General features: G+C 70.5%; 1 protein-coding gene across 2 annotated transcripts in view; it reads right to left on the bottom strand.

Moving 5' to 3' along the window:
- Window positions 1–560: 560 nt before the first annotated feature.
- Window positions 561–17,525, bottom strand: part of CELSR2 (cadherin EGF LAG seven-pass G-type receptor 2) — an 85,120-nt gene continuing 68,155 nt past the window's right edge. The window contains exons 24-35 of one of the 2 annotated variants that reach the window (XM_048826605.2): window positions 17,158–17,358; window positions 16,685–16,859; window positions 14,723–14,835; window positions 13,591–13,670; window positions 12,818–12,944; window positions 12,270–12,392; window positions 6,348–6,478; window positions 5,087–5,175; window positions 4,638–4,811; window positions 3,734–3,955; window positions 2,892–3,138; window positions 561–2,258 (exon numbers count right to left, since the gene is read on the bottom strand). In XM_048826605.2, coding sequence (XP_048682562.2) covers window positions 2,231–2,258; window positions 2,892–3,138; window positions 3,734–3,955; window positions 4,638–4,811; window positions 5,087–5,175; window positions 6,348–6,478; window positions 12,270–12,392; window positions 12,818–12,944; window positions 13,591–13,670; window positions 14,723–14,835; window positions 16,685–16,859; window positions 17,158–17,358 — 1,710 coding nt within the window. In that variant the 3' untranslated portion in view covers window positions 561–2,230. The remainder of the gene's footprint in view (window positions 2,259–2,891; window positions 3,139–3,733; window positions 3,956–4,637; window positions 4,812–5,086; window positions 5,176–6,347; window positions 6,479–12,269; window positions 12,393–12,817; window positions 12,945–13,590; window positions 13,671–14,722; window positions 14,836–16,684; window positions 16,860–17,157; window positions 17,359–17,525) is intronic. The other variant, XM_048826606.2, reaches the window with a different exon arrangement.

Genomic DNA, 17,525 nt, shown 5'->3' with positions numbered 1-17,525 from the left:
CCAGCCCGGGGTGGGGCCTGGCTGGTCTCACGGCACAGGACAGCTCCCCCTTACGCCTGGTGGTTGGGTCCTGCCCAACTACACCCAGACCAGCTCCTGCCCAGCCCAGCCATGGGGCTGGTAAGCCCCATGAGGTGTGATGGTGGGATTCTCACCTCTCCCCCATCAATATATGATTCTCCAGCCCCCATTGGTGGTACCGTGCCCCTCCTGAGACCCCCAACAGCTCTGCCCTTCAGCACCTGCCGGGGGACCCGGGACCTGGCTCGGTGAGTATGGGGGGCCTAGATGGGGCATGGGGGATTTTACCAGCAGCAGGACCAAGTTGCAGCTTTACAAAGAAAACCCCAGGAAGGGTTCAAACCCACAGACCCCTGCTGTCCTGGGCACCGTGGCGAGCGCCCGGCAGGTTGGGGGTCCTTTGTGCAGCTTGGGAGGGGCTGAGTGCCTGTCCTCAGAGAGCAGTGTCCTACACTGGATGCCCCCAGATTCCCCTCACCCCCACCCTGCTGCACCGGCTCAAACCCCGCTGCGGAATGATGCTGCAGCATGCGGCCGGGGTCAGGCTGGTTTTTTAAATAAAAAAGCGTCCAGCAAGCGCCATCAAATTGACAATTACACCAGAGTCCCCAGCGGTGTCCCGTCCCCCTGCGCAACACCTCCCCATCTACCTGCAGCAGGCACAGGCCGGCCATGGCCCAGGGGCTGGGGACGCACATCAAAAAGCACCTTCCAAAAGCCCTGGTGGGTGCCACCTGGGCCAGCACTGGCCGGGGGGGGCCTAGAAAACAAAGGCTTTGAGGCAGAAAGGCAGGTGTGGCAGGGCCCTTGCCCAGTGGCACAGGAGCCCCTCATTCACTCAGCATCGGGGGGGTTAGCCCTCCCCCTTTGTGGTGTGTGTGTGCGGGGTGGGGGGGATTGTACAGAATAATCACAGCCTGGCCCACACAGCTGCAGGGGTCTCTCCCCCCGCCCCCCCCCCATCAGCCTTGGCTAAGGGCCTGGTGCTGCCAGTGGGGGCTTGGCAACCCTGCCAGTGTAGCTGGCTTTAAGGGCTTGAGCCCATAGCAGTCCAGGAGCATCTTTCCTGGGACGGCCCCCCCACCCCATGGGCACCTGGCCCATCCTCCCCCCCCCAGCTGGAGACTGCTGCTGTCGCTTGCCATGGGTGCAGAACGGGGCCCTCACCCGGCTGCCCCAGGGGCCCTGCCCCGAGCCCCGGGGCGTCGTGCGGCACAGCAGAGGCAGAGCGTGCTGGGGACACAGCGCTGGAGACAAGGGCACGTTTCAGGCCCAGCACCACCATGGCAGCGTGTTCAGGCATGGGGCTGGTTCACTGTGGGGCCAGCCCAGCCCCCCACCTCATGGGGGCCCATGGTGAGATCCTTGGGGTCTGGGCCAGAGGCGCTGGGGGCACTTGGCCCTCTGCCAGGCAGCCCCACATGGCAATGGCCAACCCGGGGCTGTTTTAGGGGCTGTGGGGGACTACCCCTCAGCAGGGCAGTGGTGCCCATGGGGAATAGGGGCAACTAGCCCAGGGGCCCAGTGGCAATCGAGACCGTGCCTGCAGGGCTGAGGGGCCACGCTAGTGGCTCTGCACAGTGACTGTCCGGCCAGCCGCCTGCCTGCAGCTGGGGCGGGGCCAGCGTGGGGCCCAGCGCATTTGCCAGGAGCCGAAGTGCAGCTGTTAAGTACGTCCATGGTCCAGGCCCCCACCCTGCTCAGCACTGGCCAGCAGGGGACTGCACTGGGCACAAAAACCCGGCGGGTCAAGGCGGCGCCCTGGGTCCTTTCGCTCCTCGTTGAAGGGTCAGTGGGGCACCTGGCAAGAGCGTGGGGCGATGCAGCTTGTGCTCCAGGCGGGAGCCCCGGCAGCTGGTCCCCAGGATGGAGGGTCCCCATTGGCTGGCGGCTGGTCCCGAGGATGGAGGGTCCGGATGAGCTGGTTCCCGGGGCAGAGGGGCCCTGTCGGTTGGCAGCTGGCCCCAACGCAGAGGGACCCTGGCGGCTGGCAGCTGGTCCCCATTGGCTGGTGGCTGGCCCCCGGGGTAGAGGGGCCGCGTCGGCTGGGCCCCGGGGGCCTGCTCAGATGGAGGTCTCGTCGCTCCTGCTCAGTGATCAGACACACACCGAGAGGGGGGAACAAACACACAGACGTATGGTCATGAGCAGCTGGGCCGGGCCCCCGGCAGGCTGGCCAGGCGGGCGGCAGAGCCACGTGGCGCACATGTTAATGGAGGAAATTAAAGAACAGAAATCTGGGCGGTTGGGGGCAGGAGACAGAGAGGGGAGGGGGGGTTAGTGCGAGAGTGGAGAAAGCAGTGGAAGAGTTAGAGACGGAAGCGCCAGGCAGGGTCTTGCCCCCACCCCGAATCAGCCCTGCCTAATTGGGGCCCCAGACTCCCAGCTCAGAGCCCTGGGCTCAGCCCCAGGCCAGCTGCTCGGGGCGGGGCAGGCTCCCAGCGGCTGGGGGCAGCTCAGCCCGTCCTGTGACTCGCAGGGGGCGGCCGAACCCCGCATGGAATTGGGGGTGGGGGGAACTGAGGCTCCGGCCGTACAGCCCAGTCCAGCTCTCGGGACTCGCCCCGGCCGGGGGGCAGGATCCGGGCCCAGAGCATGGGCAGAGCCATGGGGACGCTAGGCCAGGGGAGGAGACGCCGGGGGGCGGAGCCTGGCTGGTTTGAATGGGCACAGCCCCAGCCACCTTCCAGGGTGATGGAGGCTGAGGCCGGTGGGGTGGGAGGTTGGGGTGACGCGGGAGCAGCTCCGGAGCCTCCCCCCACAGCCAGACCCAGGGCAGGTCTATGGCACTGGCTGCCCTGCAGGTGGGCACCAGGAGGGGTCAGTGGCAGTGGCCTTGGCAGCGGCCTTAGCCCCGGGCACCTACTCACTCGGAGCCGGAGGAGTCCTCGTCCACCGTGCCGGCCTTGATGCTCATGGTGATGGGTGTCACCCCGTTGAGCTGCTCCTGCAGCGTCTGGCGGGGCCGTGGCAGCACCCTGCCCCCCCGGCTGCCCTCGCTGCCCGTCGAGGAGCCGTGTGATGCCACCGTGCCCGGCGGGCGGGCTGAGAGCTCGCTGGGCACATGGCGGAGGCTGTTCTCGCTGATGGTAGGGAGGCACTTCTTCTTCAGGATCCCTGCAGGGGGAGATGGGGGGGTGAGGCCAGGGCAGAAGGGGGAGGGGGCCCAGGCAGCTGGGGTGGGGACAGATGGGAGGGGTCGTGAGGCCGGGACGAAGGTGTGGGGGACCCTCCCGGCTCCTGGCCCGGGCAGGCGCCCTGTGCCGAGCTACAGACAGAGGAATCGCCCCATGGGAGCAGAGCCGCCCCATCCAGCCTGGGCTCCCAGATCCTGCAGCCAGCAGGGCCAGAGCAGGTCCTGGGGCTTTGCCAGGCTCGCCTCACCCGCAGCACCTGCCTCTCTGCAGCATTGATCAGGCCCGGCCTGGCAGGAGCCTGCGACCACCAGCTGCCACACGGGTCCAATGCCACCCAGCTAAGGGCTGGAGAAGCCATGCCAGGCTCTGCCGTGTCTGTAGGGGAACCCCATCCCTTATCGAGCCCCCGTCTCTGCTGTGTCTATAGGGGAAGCTCTGAAGCCCCTCTAGCCCCTGGAGCGCCCCACCCCCACTCAGTGATATCTGTGGAGGACCCCCTGCCCCGCACAACACCCTCCCCCTTGCAATGCTGGGCCCCCACCCTGGGTGCAGGGGGTGCTGGGTTCACTGCTTACCTCTCTGGGGCTGGGCAGCAGGGTTGGGCAGCGGAACCGGCACGTTCTTGTCCAGGGCCTCCCCGTTCTCCCTGGGTGCCTCCTCTGGGGGTCCCAGCCGCACCTGTCCCGCGGCTGGCTCCACCCGCAGCATCTCGGGGCCGGTGTGCCCGTCACTCTCGCTGGCCGTGGTCACAAACTCCCCCGGCCAGTAGGGCTTGCCGTGGGCCGGCACGTTATCCGCTGGGGGAGAGCACAGTGAGCTGAGCCGGGGACCCTCCGGAGCCAACTCCCCACCACCCCAGGGCTGCTCCTGTGCACACCGAGCAGGCAAGGGGATGGCAGAGGCCCGGTGTGGGGCAGGCGTCCATCCTGGGGCAGGCGAAAGGGGAGCAGGCACCTGGCCTGGGGCAAGCGAGGAGAGGGCAGGTGCCCGGCGTGGGGCAGGTGAGGGGACGGCAGGCACCCGGCATGGGGCAGGCGCCCGGCGTGGGGCAGACGAGGGGACGGCAGGCGCCCGGCATGGGGCAGGCGCCCGGCGTGGGGCAGGCGAGGGGACGGCAGGCGCCCGGCATGGGGCAGGCGCCCGGCGTGGGGCAGGCGAGGGGACGGCAGGCGCCCGGCATGGGGCAGGCGCCCGGCGTGGGGCAGACGAGGGGACGGCAGGCGCCCGGCATGGGGCAGGCGCCCGGTGTGGGGCAGACGAGGGGACGGCAGGTGCCCGGCATGGGGCAGGCGCCCCTCATAGCTGTAGTGGCCCCTGCCCCGGGGTTACAGGGCAGCCAGGGGAGGGGCGGAAAGGAGCCAGCCCCACGGCTTAGCCACCCCCCGTCCCGCCGGCCGTGGGCCCAGAATGGGGCTCTCAGGTGCTGACCCACTGTGGGGGCTGCTCCCTCCCCTGCCAGCCCCCTGGTCCCGGCGTTACCTTTGGGGGCGCTGTGTGGCGGCAGCTTCTCGCTGGGGGGGCCCAGCAGGTTCTCCCAGCAGGGCTCCCCCGGGAACGCCTCGTCCTCCGCGCTGTCCGAGGAGTGGGTGGAGGCATAGGAGCCGCTCTGGTCGTCCTCCAGGGACAGGTCGCTGTCCGAGTCCGTGTCGTGCTCTGGGGCAGGGACACACGGAGAGCTCAGCACCAGCGCCCCCATGGGCCAGCCGGACTCACTCGGCAGGGCCAGCTCCCCCCACCGGCCTGCAGGGCCCCTCCCAGCCTAGGGCACAGCCGGGAGACAGAGCCTGGTGCCGGGCTCCAGACAGCCCAGTTCTGCCCCCCCCCGAGCCAATGGGACCCCCCGGTGTGGCAGCCACCGGAGGACGCTGTCGCTGGCCGCCCGCCCTGCGTCACCCAGCAGAGGGCAGCACGGCTCCTCCCTTGCTCACCGTTCGGCTGGTCCTTGGCCGCCAGGAAGAGGGCGCCGGGGTCCGTCTGCCCGCTGGGCGCCTGGCAGCTCTTCAGCCCAGACTCCTCCCTGCAAAACACGGGCGGGAGACTAGAGCCACCGCAGGGCCTGGCCAGGCTGGGCTCCGGAGCCGCGGGGCCCAGCGCTGCCGGGGGGGCTGGCTGCCCTGGCAGGGGGGGCTGGCTGCCCTGGCAGGGGGGGCTGGCTGCTGTGGCAGGGGGGGCTGGCTGCCCTGGCAGGGGGGGCTGGCTGCCGTGGCAGAGGGGGCTGGCTGCCCTGGGAGTGGGGGCTGGCTGCCGTGGCAGGGGGGGCTGGCTGCCCTGGCAGAGGGGGCTGGCTGCCCTGGGAGTGGGGGCTGGCTGCCGTGGCAGGGGGGGCTGGCTGCCCTGGCAGGGGGGGCTGGCTGCCGTGGCAGAGGGGGCTGGCTGCCCTGGGAGTGGGGGCTGGCTGCCGTGGCAGGGGGGGCTGGCTGCCCTGGCAGAGGGGGCTGGCTGCCGTGGCAGGGGGGGCTGGCTGCTGTGGCAGAGGGGGCTGGCTGCCGTGGCAGAGGGGGCTGGCTGCCCTGGCAGAGGGGGCTGGCTGCCCTGGGAGTGGGGGCTGGCTGCCGTGGCAGGGGGGGCTGGCTGCCCTGGCAGGGGGGGCTGGCTGCCGTGGCAGAGGGGGCTGGCTGCCCTGGGAGTGGGGGCTGGCTGCCGTGGCAGGGGGGGCTGGCTGCCCTGGCAGGGGGGGCTGGCTGCTGTGGCAGGGGGGGCTGGCTGCCCTGGCAGGGGGGGCTGGCTGCCGTGGCAGAGGGGGCTGGCTGCCCTGGGAGTGGGGGCTGGCTGCCGTGGCAGGGGGGGCTGGCTGCCCTGGCAGAGGGGGCTGGCTGCCCTGGGAGTGGGGGCTGGCTGCCGTGGCAGGGGGGGCTGGCTGCCCTGGCAGGGGGGGCTGGCTGCCGTGGCAGAGGGGGCTGGCTGCCCTGGGAGTGGGGGCTGGCTGCCGTGGCAGGGGGGGCTGGCTGCCCTGGCAGAGGGGGCTGGCTGCCGTGGCAGGGGGGGCTGGCTGCTGTGGCAGAGGGGGCTGGCTGCTGTGGCAGGGGGGGCTGGCTGCCCTGGCAGGGGGGGGCTGGCTGCCGTGGCAGAGGGGGCTGGCTGCCCTGGGAGTGGGGGCTGGCTGCCGTGGCAGGGGGGGCTGGCTGCCGTGGCAGAGGGGGCTGGCTGCCCTGGCAGGGGGGGCTGGCTGCCGTGGCAGGGGGGCGGTACCTGAGCACGAAGGGGAGGTAGCTGTGCTGGCTCTTGCCTGAGTGCACGGTGCTGTGCAGGGAGCCCGTGGACGCGCCGAAGGGCATGTGGTACAGCCGGCCGGCCACATATGTATTGTTGCAGTTGTAGGCCTGGGGGCGGGGGTCAGAGAACAGGGGGCCAGACGGTGAGTCGCTGCTTCCTCTGACACTTCCCACTTGGCCTGCTGCCCCTCCCCAGCACCTCAGCCCTGGGGTCCCCCAGCTCTGCCGGTGCCCCTCACTCCCGACCCGCAGCCCCTGCCATCCCAGCCCTGGGCTCCCCCCAGCCCCCAGCTCTGCCGGTGCCCCTCACTCCCGACCCGCAGCCCCCTGCTATCCCAGCCCTGGGCTCCCCCCAGCCCCCCAGCTCTGCCGGTGCCCCTCACTCCCGACCCGCAGCCCCTGCCATCCCAGCCCTGGGCTCCCCCCAGCCCCCCAGCTCTGCCGGTGCCCCTCACTCCCGACCCGCAGCCCCTGCCATCCCAGCCCTGGGCTCCCCCCAGCCCCCCAGCTCTGCCGGTGCCCCTCACTCCCGACCCGCAGCCCCTGCCATCCCAGCCCTGGGCTCCCCCCAGCCCCCAGCTCTGCCGGTGCCCCTCACTCCCGACCCGCAGCCCCCTGCTATCCCAGCCCTGGGCTCCCCCCAGCCCCCCAGCTCTGCCGGTGCCCCTCACTCCCGACCCGCAGCCCCTGCCATCCCAGCCCTGGGCTCCCCCCAGCCCCCCAGCTCTGCCGGTGCCCCTCACTCCCGACCCGCAGCCCCTGCCATCCCAGCCCTGGGCTCCCCCCAGCCCCCCAGCTCTGCCGGTGCCCCTCACTCCCGACCCGCAGCCCCCTGCTATCCCAGCCCTGGGCTCCCCCCAGCCCCCCAGCTCTGCCGGTGCCCCTCACTCCCGACCCGCAGCCCCTGCCATCCCAGCCCTGGGCTCCCCCCAGCCCCCCAGCTCTGCCGGTGCCCCTCACTCCCGACCTGCAGCCCCTGCCATCCCAGCCCTGGGCTCCCTCCAGCCCCCAGCTCTGCCGGTGCCCCTCACTCCCGACCCGCAGACCCCTGCTATCCCAGCCCTGGGCTCCCCCCAGCCCCCCAGCTCTGCCGGTGCCCCTCACTCCCGACCCGCAGCCCCTGCCATCCCAGCCCTGGGCTCCCCCCAGCCCCCCAGCTCTGCCGGTGCCCCTCACTCCCGACCCGCAGCCCCTGCCATCCCAGCCCTGGGCTCCCTCCAGCCCCCAGCTCTGCCGGTGCCCCTCACTCCCGACCCGCAGCCCCCTGCTATCCCAGCCCTGGGCTCCCCCCAGCCCCCCAGCTCTGCCGGTGCCCCTCACTCCCGACCCGCAGCCCCTGCCATCCCAGCCCTGGGCTCCCCCCAGCCCCCCAGCTCTGCCGGTGCCCCTCACTCCCGACCCGCAGCCCCTGCCATCCCAGCCCTGGGCTCCCTCCAGCCCCCAGCTCTGCCGGTGCCCCTCACTCCCGACCCGCAGCCCCCTGCTATCCCAGCCCTGGGCTCCCCCCAGCCCCCCAGCTCTGCCGGTGCCCCTCACTCCCGACCAGCAGCCCCTGCCATCCCAGCCCTGGGCTCCCCCCAGCCCCCCAGCTCTGCCGGTGCCCCTCACTCCCGACCCGCAGCCCCTGTCATCCCAGCCCTGGGCTCCCCCCAGCCCCCCAGCTCTGCTGGTGCCCCTCACTCCCGACCCGCAGCCCCCTGCTATCCCAGCTCTGGGCTCCCCCCAGCCCCCAGCTCTGCCGGTGCCCCTCACTCCCGACCCGCAGCCCCCTGCTATCCCAGCCCTGGGCTCCCTCCAGCCCCCAGCTCTGCCGGTGCCCCTCACTCCCGACCCGCAGCCCCCTGCTATCCCAGCCCTGGGCTCCCCCCAGCCCCCCAGCTCTGCCGGTGCCCCTCACTCCCGACCCGCAGCCCCTGCCATCCCAGCCCTGGGCTCTCCCCAGCCCCCAGCTCTGCCGGTGCCCCTCACTCCCGACCCGCAGCCCCTGTCATCCCAGCCCTGGGCTCTCCCCAGCCCCCCAGCTCTGCCGGTGCCCCTCACTCCCGACCCGCAGCCCCCTGCTATCCCAGCCCTGGGCTCCCCCCAGCCCCCCAGCTCTGCCGGTGCCCCTCACTCCCGACCCGCAGCCCCCTGCTATCCCAGCTCTGGGCTCCCCCCAGCCCCCAGCTCTGCCGGTGCCCCTCACTCCCGACCCGCAGCCCCCTGCTATCCCAGCTCTGGGCTCCCCCCAGCCCCCAGCTCTGCCGGTGCCCCTCACTCCCGACCCGCAGCCCCCTGCTATCCCAGCCCTGGGCTCCCTCCAGCCCCCAGCTCTGCCGGTGCCCCTCACTCCCGACCCGCAGCCCCCTGCTATCCCAGCCCTGGGCTCCCCCCAGCCCCCCAGCTCTGCTGGTGCCCCTCACTCCCGACCCGCAGCCCCCTGCTATCCCAGCTCTGGGCTCCCCCCAGCCCCCCAGCTCTGCCGGTGCCCCTCACTCCCGACCCGCAGCCCCCTGCTATCCCAGCTCTGGGCTCTCCCCAGCCCCCAGCTCTGCCGGTGCCCCTCACTCCCGACCCGCAGCTCCTGTCATCCCAGCCCTGGGCTCCCCCCAGCCCCCAGCTCTGCCGGTGCCCCTCACTCCCGACCCGCAGCCCCTGTCATCCCAGCCCTGGGCTCCCCCCAGCCCCCCAGCTCTGCCGGTGCCCCTCACTCCCGACCCGCAGCTCCTGTCATCCCAGCCCTGGGCTCCCCCCAGCCCCCAGCTCTGCCGGTGCCCCTCACTCCCGACCCGCAGCCCCTGTCATCCCAGCCCTGGGCTCCCCCCAGCCCCCCAGCTCTGCCGGTGCCCCTCACTCCCGACCCGCAGCCCCTGCTATCCCAGCTCTGGGCTCCCTCCAGCCCCCAGCTCTGCCGGTGCCCCTCACTCCCGACCCGCAGCCCCCTGCTATCCCAGCCCTGGGCTCCCTCCAGCCCCCAGCTCTGCCGGTGCCCCTCACTCCCGACCCGCAGCCCCCTGCTATCCCAGCCCTGGGCTCCCCCCAGCCCCCCAGCTCTGCCGGTGCCCCTCACTCCCGACCCGCAGCCCCCTGCTATCCCAGCCCTGGGCTCCCCCCAGCCCCCCAGCTCTGCCGGTGCCCCTCACTCCCGACCCGCAGCCCCTGCCATCCCAGCCCTGGGCTCTCCCCAGCCCCCAGCTCTGCCGGTGCCCCTCACTCCCGACCCGCAGCCCCTGTCATCCCAGCCCTGGGCTCCCCCCAGCCCCCCAGCTCTGCCGGTGCCCCTCACTCCCGACCCGCAGCCCCCTGCTATCCCAGCCCTGGGCTCCCCCCAGCCCCCCAGCTCTGCCGGTGCCCCTCACTCCCGACCCGCAGCCCCCTGCTATCCCAGCTCTGGGCTCCCCCCAGCCCCCAGCTCTGCCGGTGCCCCTCACTCCCGACCCGCAGCCCCCTGCTATCCCAGCTCTGGGCTCCCCCCAGCCCCCAGCTCTGCCGGTGCCCCTCACTCCCGACCCGCAGCCCCCTGCTATCCCAGCCCTGGGCTCTCCCCAGCCCCCAGCTCTGCCGGTGCCCCTCACTCCCGACCCGCAGCCCCCTGCTATCCCAGCCCTGGGCTCCCCCCAGCCCCCCAGCTCTGCTGGTGCCCCTCACTCCCGACCCGCAGCCCCCTGCTATCCCAGCTCTGGGCTCTCCCCAGCCCCCAGCTCTGCCGGTGCCCCTCAATCCCGACCCGCAGCTCCTGTCATCCCAGCCCTGGGCTCCCCCCAGCCCCCAGCTCTGCCGGTGCCCCTCACTCCCGACCCGCAGCCCCTGTCATCCCAGCCCTGGGCTCCCCCCAGCCCCCCAGCTCTGCCGGTGCCCCTCACTCCCGACCCGCAGCCCCCTGCTATCCCAGCCCTGGGCTCCCTCCAGCCCCCAGCTCTGCCGGTGCCCCTCACTCCCGACCCGCAGCCCCCTGCTATCCCAGCTCTGGGCTCCCTCCAGCCCCCAGCTCTGCCGGTGCCCCTCACTCCCGACCCGCAGCCCCCTGCTATCCCAGCCCTGGGCTCCCCCCAGCCCCCCAGCTCTGCCGGTGCCCCTCACTCCCGACCCGCAGCCCCCTGCTATCCCAGCTCTGGGCTCCCTCCAGCCCCCAGCTCTGCCGGTGCCCCTCACTCCCGACCCGCAGCCCCCTGCTATCCCAGCTCTGGGCTCCCCCCAGCCCCCAGCTCTGCCGGTGCCCCTCACTCCCGACCCGCAGCCCCCTGCTATCCCAGCCCTGGGCTCCCTCCAGCCCCCAGCTCTGCCGGTGCCCCTCACTCCCGACCCGCAGCCCCCTGCTATCCCAGCCCTGGGCTCCCCCCAGCCCCCCAGCTCTGCTGGTGCCCCTCACTCCCGACCCGCAGCCCCCTGCTATCCCAGCTCTGGGCTCTCCCCAGCCCCCAGCTCTGCCGGTGCCCCTCACTCCCGACCCGCAGCTCCTGTCATCCCAGCCCTGGGCTCCCCCCAGCCCCCAGCTCTGCCGGTGCCCCTCACTCCCGACCCGCAGCCCCTGTCATCCCAGCCCTGGGCTCCCCCCAGCCCCCCAGCTCTGCCGGTGCCCCTCACTCCCGACCCGCAGCCCCCTGCTATCCCAGCCCTGGGCTCCCTCCAGCCCCCAGCTCTGCCGGTGCCCCTCACTCCCGACCCGCAGCCCCCTGCTATCCCAGCTCTGGGCTCCCCCCAGCCCCCAGCTCTGCCGGTGCCCCTCACTCCCGACCCGCAGCCCCCTGCTATCCCAGCCCTGGGCTCTCCCCAGCCCCCAGCTCTGCCGGTGCCCCTCACTCCCAACCCGCAGCCCCCTGCTATCCCAGCCCTGGGCTCCCCCCAGCCCCCCAGCTCTGCCGGTGCCCCTCACTCCCGACCCGCAGCCCCCTGCTATCCCAGCTCTGGGCTCCCCCCAGCCCCCAGCTCCGCCGGTGCCCCTCACTCCCGACCCGCAGCCCCCTGCTATCCCAGCTCTGGGCTCCCCCCAGCCCCCAGCTCTGCCGGTGCCCCTCACTCCCGACCCGCAGCCCCCTGCTATCCCAGCCCTGGGCTCTCCCCAGCCCCCAGCTCTGCCGGTGCCCCTCACTCCCGACCCGCAGCCCCCTGCTATCCCAGCCCTGGGCTCCCCCCAGCCCCCCAGCTCTGCTGGTGCCCCTCACTCCCGACCCGCAGCCCCCTGCTATCCCAGCTCTGGGCTCTCCCCAGCCCCCAGCTCTGCCGGTGCCCCTCACTCCCGACCCGCAGCTCCTGTCATCCCAGCCCTGGGCTCCCCCCAGCCCCCAGCTCTGCCGGTGCCCCTCACTCCCGACCCGCAGCCCCTGTCATCCCAGCCCTGGGCTCCCCCCAGCCCCCCAGCTCTGCCGGTGCCCCTCACTCCCGACCCGCAGCCCCCTGCTATCCCAGCCCTGGGCTCCCTCCAGCCCCCAGCTCCGCCGGTGCCCCTCACTCCCGACCCGCAGCCCCCTGCTATCCCAGCCCTGGGCTCCCTCCAGCCCCCAGCTCTGCCGGTGCCCCTCACTCCCGACCCGCAGCCCCCTGCTATCCCAGCTCTGGGCTCCCTCCAGCCCCCAGCTCTGCCGGTGCCCCTCACTCCCGACCCGCAGCCCCCTGCTATCCCAGCCCTGGGCTCCCTCCAGCCCCCAGCTCTGCCGGTGCCCCTCACTCCCGACCCGCAGCCCCCTGCTATCCCAGCCCTGGGCTCCCCCCAGCCCCCCAGCTCTGCCGGTGCCCCTCACTCCCGACCCGCGGCCCCTGCCAGCCCAGCCCTGGGCTCCCCCCAGCCCCCCAGCTCTGCCGGTGCCCCTCACTCCCGACCCGCAGCCCCTGCCAGCCCAGCCCTGGTAGAGATGACGCCGCCCAGGGCAGAGAGCCAGGCCGAGACACTAGTCACTCCGGCTGTGCGGGGCTGGGCACTAACCGCTGTCAGGGTGGATTTGGTGGTGAGTGCGGGGTCTGTGCTGTGCTTCTTGCTGCAGCTGAACTTCAGAGCCTTCCTCACGTCCTTGCTGAAGACAATGCAGGCGAGGAAGATGAAGGGACCCTGAGGGAGGGTGCGAGGGGCAGGTCAGAGCCCGCTGGGGCTGAGCTGGGCTGGGGGGCCTGGATGGAGCTGAGGGGGGTCCATGAGCCAGGCCCCCTGCCCTGACGTACTGCCACGCTTCCTGCCGGGGGGCGATGGCTCTGGGGGCAAGTGCCCACACAGGGGTCCTCCACTGGGGACCTCTGCGCCAGGCCCGGATCCCCCCCAGCCGTCACAGCGCAACCCCCCCACCCCCACCCTGGCACCATGGTGTGAAGCTGGCTCACCACAGGGCCGGGCACAGGCCCTGCCAGCTCGGAGCCAACAGGGCCACGCCGGGCTGCTGGGGCCTCTGTGCCATCTCTACACAGGATCGGCTCCTGGGCCAAACTGGGGAGACCCCCACCCCTGCTGGGGAAAAGGCCCTGCCCCCTGCCCTGCCGTACCTGGAGGCAGTTGAAGCCGGCGAAGAGGTAGTGGAAGAGGATGGCGTCGCTGTTGACGGAGAGCAGGGCCAGGAGCCACGTGGCGCTAACCAGTAGCAGCACCAGGAATGCCGCCCGCAGCCCCGACCTGTGCCGGGCAGAGGGGTCAGGCCAGGCCAGAGATGCCAACCCCGCCCACACCGACCCCTCCCGCACTGTGGGACGCAGCAGGGAGGGGGAGCGTTGACCTGGGAATGTGGCAGGGGGGTTTCCCTGGGGATGGGAGACCTGAGAGCCTCTAACCTGAGCCAGGAGGGGGATGGGGGAGGTAAAACTGGACAAAGGCTGGCGGGGAGCTGAGGGAAGCTGGGTGAGACGCTGAAGGGGGCAGTTGGCTGGGGAAGAGGGGAGAGCCCCAGAGAAGGGGGTCTAAGCTCCCCACCCCCCAGAAGGTCCTGTTTAGGCCTGCAAGCTCTGGTCTGGACTGCGTTCCTGTCGTCTCTAAAAAACCTTCTGTTCTACTGGCTGGCTGAGAGTCACGGTGAATGTGAATCGCAGGAAGTGGGGGTACAGGGCCCTGACTCCCCCAAGCTTCGTAACACACTGACCCCTGCCCATGCCCACAGAAACCCCTCCCCCGCCCACCCCCACACCAACCCTGCCTGCACCGACCCCTCCCCCCAAGAAACAGCCCCCCAGTTCCCTCCCCCTGGGAGCAGGCCTCAGTCAGCACCTCCCGTGCTGCCCTGCCAGCCAGCGCTGCCCGGGGTGGGGGGGGCAGGGGTATGACTCACACTGGGCCCCTCTTCTCGAAGCCCCGCTCCTGGGCCAGGCAGGCGGCTTTGGTGGCCAGGACATGGAGGAAGACGCTCGTCTGCGCGGGGGAGAGGGTGGGTCAGCAACAGGAGGCAGGGCCCAGGGTCCCCCAGCCCCACCCCATGGCCCCTGCCCCTCCCCACAGTCTGCCCAAGCGGCTGAAGTGCGGAGCCCAAGGCCCCCCGGCAGGGCCCCAGCCCAAGGCCCCCACCCAGGCAGAAGGAGGCTGTTTCTTGGCAGGATGCGCTTGCGCAGGCATGAGCCATGGGAAGCAGCCCCTGGGTCAGAGCCCTGGTCCGGCTGAGCTGGGACACTTCCAAGGAATCCATAGTGAGGGGGTTCCCTTCCTGCCCCCACGTGACAGGAGGAGTCTGGAGGCCAGTGGAAGGAAGGGCAGCAGGTCTGCATGGCCCAGGCCCTCCCCTCGCCCCTCATGGCTCTCCCCAGCAGGGGACCTCAGTGGGGAAACTGAGGCACTGAGAGGCAAAGACGCCTGTCCCAGGTCAAACAGAAAGTCAGTGACTGGCCTGGGAAGAGAACCCAGGAGTCCTGGCTCCCAACCCCCCTGCTCTAACCACTAGACACCCCCCCAAGAGCAGGGATAGGAGCTAGGAGTCCTGACTCCTAGTCCCCCCCAACCAGAGTGAGGGGGGGCGGTGCAGCGCACGCGGGCCAGTGCCGGGTGCCCAGCGAGGGCGTGGGGGGGGCAGCCTGTGCACTGGGGGGCAGGTAACGAAGCTGGGGCTGCTGTGCACAGGATCGACCAGCCGTGCCCGCGGGGGTGGTGGGGGCACCCCACATGCGGCCCCTGCAACTGTGACGTCAGCAAAGGCTTCGACCCCACTGCCCAGGGGAGACTCACTGCAGGGTGAGTGAGGGAGATACCACTGCAGAGGGACGGCGGGGGGTGTGCCTGGGTCAGCTGGAGGAGATACCACTGCAGAGTGGGTGGCGGGGTGCCCAGGCCAGCTGGGAGGAGATACCACTGCAAGGAGACTGGGGGTACCCGGGCCAGACCATGCTGCTGTTGGTCTTGCTGCCCTTTGATCCTCCCCGTGTCTCCCCAGCCCCATGCACTAGCCTCCGAGCCCCTGCTGCCCCCATACGCACTGAGACAGCGAAGGCGATGGGCCCGGCGAAGCTCCAGACCAGCGTGTCATAGATGGAGAGCCAGCAGAAATCGGGGTTCCCGTAGCCCTCAGGGTCCAGCCCCACGGCCAGTCCTGTGAAGAGAGGAGCCACATGGCTCATCACATCCCATCCTGGCAGAGTACGGAGGAGCCAGCAACCCATGAGCCCTCTGCGCCGCTGGCAGACCAGGCGCCACCCATGCCAAGGGCCCCGTGTCTCCACTGAACACGGACCAATCGGCCCGGTGTTAACCAGGGAGCAGAATGGGAAGGTTGCGGTCAGTCTTCCCGGAGTGCTTGGGAGCGTTCTCACCCAGAACGGCTGTATCCCTTTGTGACGAAGTGGGACTGTTCTTAATGTTTCCTCCAAATATTGTGGGGATGCCTCAGTTTCCCCTAGGCAGTTCTTAAGTATCTAGGTGGTGGGGTAAGGGTGTATGATCATTGCAGAGCCCTAGAGGGCAGGTGTGTGCAGGAGTCTGGACACAGAGAATGGCCGACACCCTGTTTCCTGGCAACTGATGGCCTGGGCCCTTCCCCTCCCTGCAAGGTGAAAGCTGAAGGGTTGGAGAACAAAGGAATCAGGTGACCACCTGGCCCGGGAAAGGAACAAAGCCCAGAGGAGGAGGGGCTGGAGGGAGTTTCAGTTTGGGGCTGGCTGGGACATGGAGTGAAGGGCAGACGTGGTTGTCTGGCTCACTGCCCCCCAAAATGGACCCAGCTGAGGGGTCCTGTTCTCTGCACCTACAAGCTCTGTGTTAGACCATGTTCCTGTCGTCTAATAAACCTTCTGTTTTACTGGCTGGCTGAGAGTCACGTCTGACTGCGGAGTTGGGGTGCAGGACCCTCTGGCTTCCCCAGGACCCCGCCTGGGCGGACTCGCTGGGGGAAGCGCACGGAGGGGCAGAGGATGCTGAATGCTCCGAGGTCAGACCCAGGGAGGTGGAAGCAGTGTGAGCTGTGTGTCCTGAAGACAGGCTGCTCACAGAAAGGCGACTGCCCCAGAGTCGCTCCCCATGACTGGCTTCATGGGGAGCAGTTCCAGAGCATCACCCAGGGACTCCGTGACACCCTTATCGGGCGGTGACATCCCAGGGGTCGGATCGTGAGCCAGTGGGACCCAGCAGCCTGGAGAGATGTTAGCTAGTGCAAAGGGCTGGGCGCCAAAGAAGGGGTGACGCCCTGCCCCACGGGAGAGGTCCATGGATACCAGACCTGCCACTGGATCATCCCTACGTACCGTCAGCGAGAGGACAGAAGAGGAGTCAGGGCAGTGGGTTCCCCCCAGCTGCTGAGTTTGCAGTGGTGGGGGGGAATCAAACCCCCAAACAAAAGAGACCTGGGATCTTTGAGCTGCCTGGACGCTGTGGGGGCCAAGTGTTTGTAGGCAAACGCAAGAGATGTCCGGCTGCTTAGCCTTCTCAGAGAAGCCTCTGTTACCTTTTGAACCGTAAGGTTGGAACTCCTTTGTGTACCTCTGTTACCTACTGTAACCTCATCAGTAACCCTCGTTACCTTTTCCTAGCTGATGACTCTGTAGATAGTTTGTTAGAGGTTTCCCGGCAAGCCCGGTCTTTGGGGTGAGATCTGAGGTGCAGCTGACCTGAGTGAGTGACTGGTCCTTCGGGACTGGGAGTGACCTGAACCTCGCTGTGATCTGTGGCGTGAGGGACCAGCCACCACAAAGGCCGGCTCACCGGGCTGGCGACAGAGCGGAGTGCCCAAGGGGACGGTCTGTGACTCCAGAGGAATTCACACTAGAAAGATAACTGGGTGGTGCGGGCTCAGTGCTGAACTCCCAGCCAGCGTGGGGGTGGGGGCGCCCTGCTCCTACCAGCCTGCCGAGAGCACTCCCCTCCCTGCCTTGCCCAGCAGCGGACAGGGGAGCCTGGGGGGAGCAGACGCAGCCCCAGCAGGGAGGCGGGGCAGCGCCGGGGCTCACCTGTGATGAAGGCTGGCACGCCCCAGCCCACCATGTAGTAGAAGCGCATGGGGCTGTGGTTGATGTCCCGCACCTCGGTCAGCATGCGGTAGAGGTGCAGCGCTTCCAGCAGGAGCCAGGCGAAGGTGCACATGTAGAAGAAGTGCAGCAGGATGGCGATCACGGTGCAGGCAAACTGCGGGGAGGGCCGGGCGTTAGGGGGCAGGGGGAGCCGGCACAGCCGGGGAAAGGCCCCAGGACACCCGGGTTACCATGCGCCCCACAGGCTCTGGGGCGCCCTGCTGCCCCCAGCTAGGAGACTGCACCCTGCAGGGCCTCCATGCCTGGGCTCAGCCAGCCCCGCCGGGGCCCCATGCGCAGGGCCCCGGGCCCAGCCCAGCCGCCGCCTGCTCAGCGCCCCACCCCGGCCCAGTCGCGCCGCAGGAGGGTCCCCGGCCAGCCCAGCCCCCCGCAGCGCCCGCCCGCAGGCTCACGGGGACGTCGGCCTGGTTGATGCCCAGCAGGAAGACGAGCTCGGCGAGGAAGAGGGCAGTGGCGGTGTTCTTGCGGATGCTGTGCTGGTTGCCACGTAGGGCCCGCGGGCCGGCCAGCACCAGGAAGGTGAGCAGGAGGCTGCCCAGCGTCACGGCCACGGAGGCATAGGTGATGGTCTGCAGCGGCAGGATCTCCCCGTTCTGGGGGGCAAAGGGGGCTCGTTGGGCAGCAACCAGCACTCAGGCCCTGCCCCCCAAGCAGCTCAGGGCTCAGAGATCACCATAGCCCCGCCCTCTCTCACACGGGGCTCCACCCATGGCTCCACCTCCTCGGGAATGGGGCTCCTCCCCCTCTCACCCCTCACACT

Source organism: Caretta caretta, chromosome 21 (assembly GCF_965140235.1).
Source record: "Caretta caretta isolate rCarCar2 chromosome 21, rCarCar1.hap1, whole genome shotgun sequence".
Taxonomy (NCBI): domain Eukaryota; kingdom Metazoa; phylum Chordata; order Testudines; family Cheloniidae; genus Caretta; species Caretta caretta.
The sequence above is the reverse complement of the archived record's forward strand: the minus strand, read 5'-3'. Positions and strand labels throughout refer to the sequence as shown.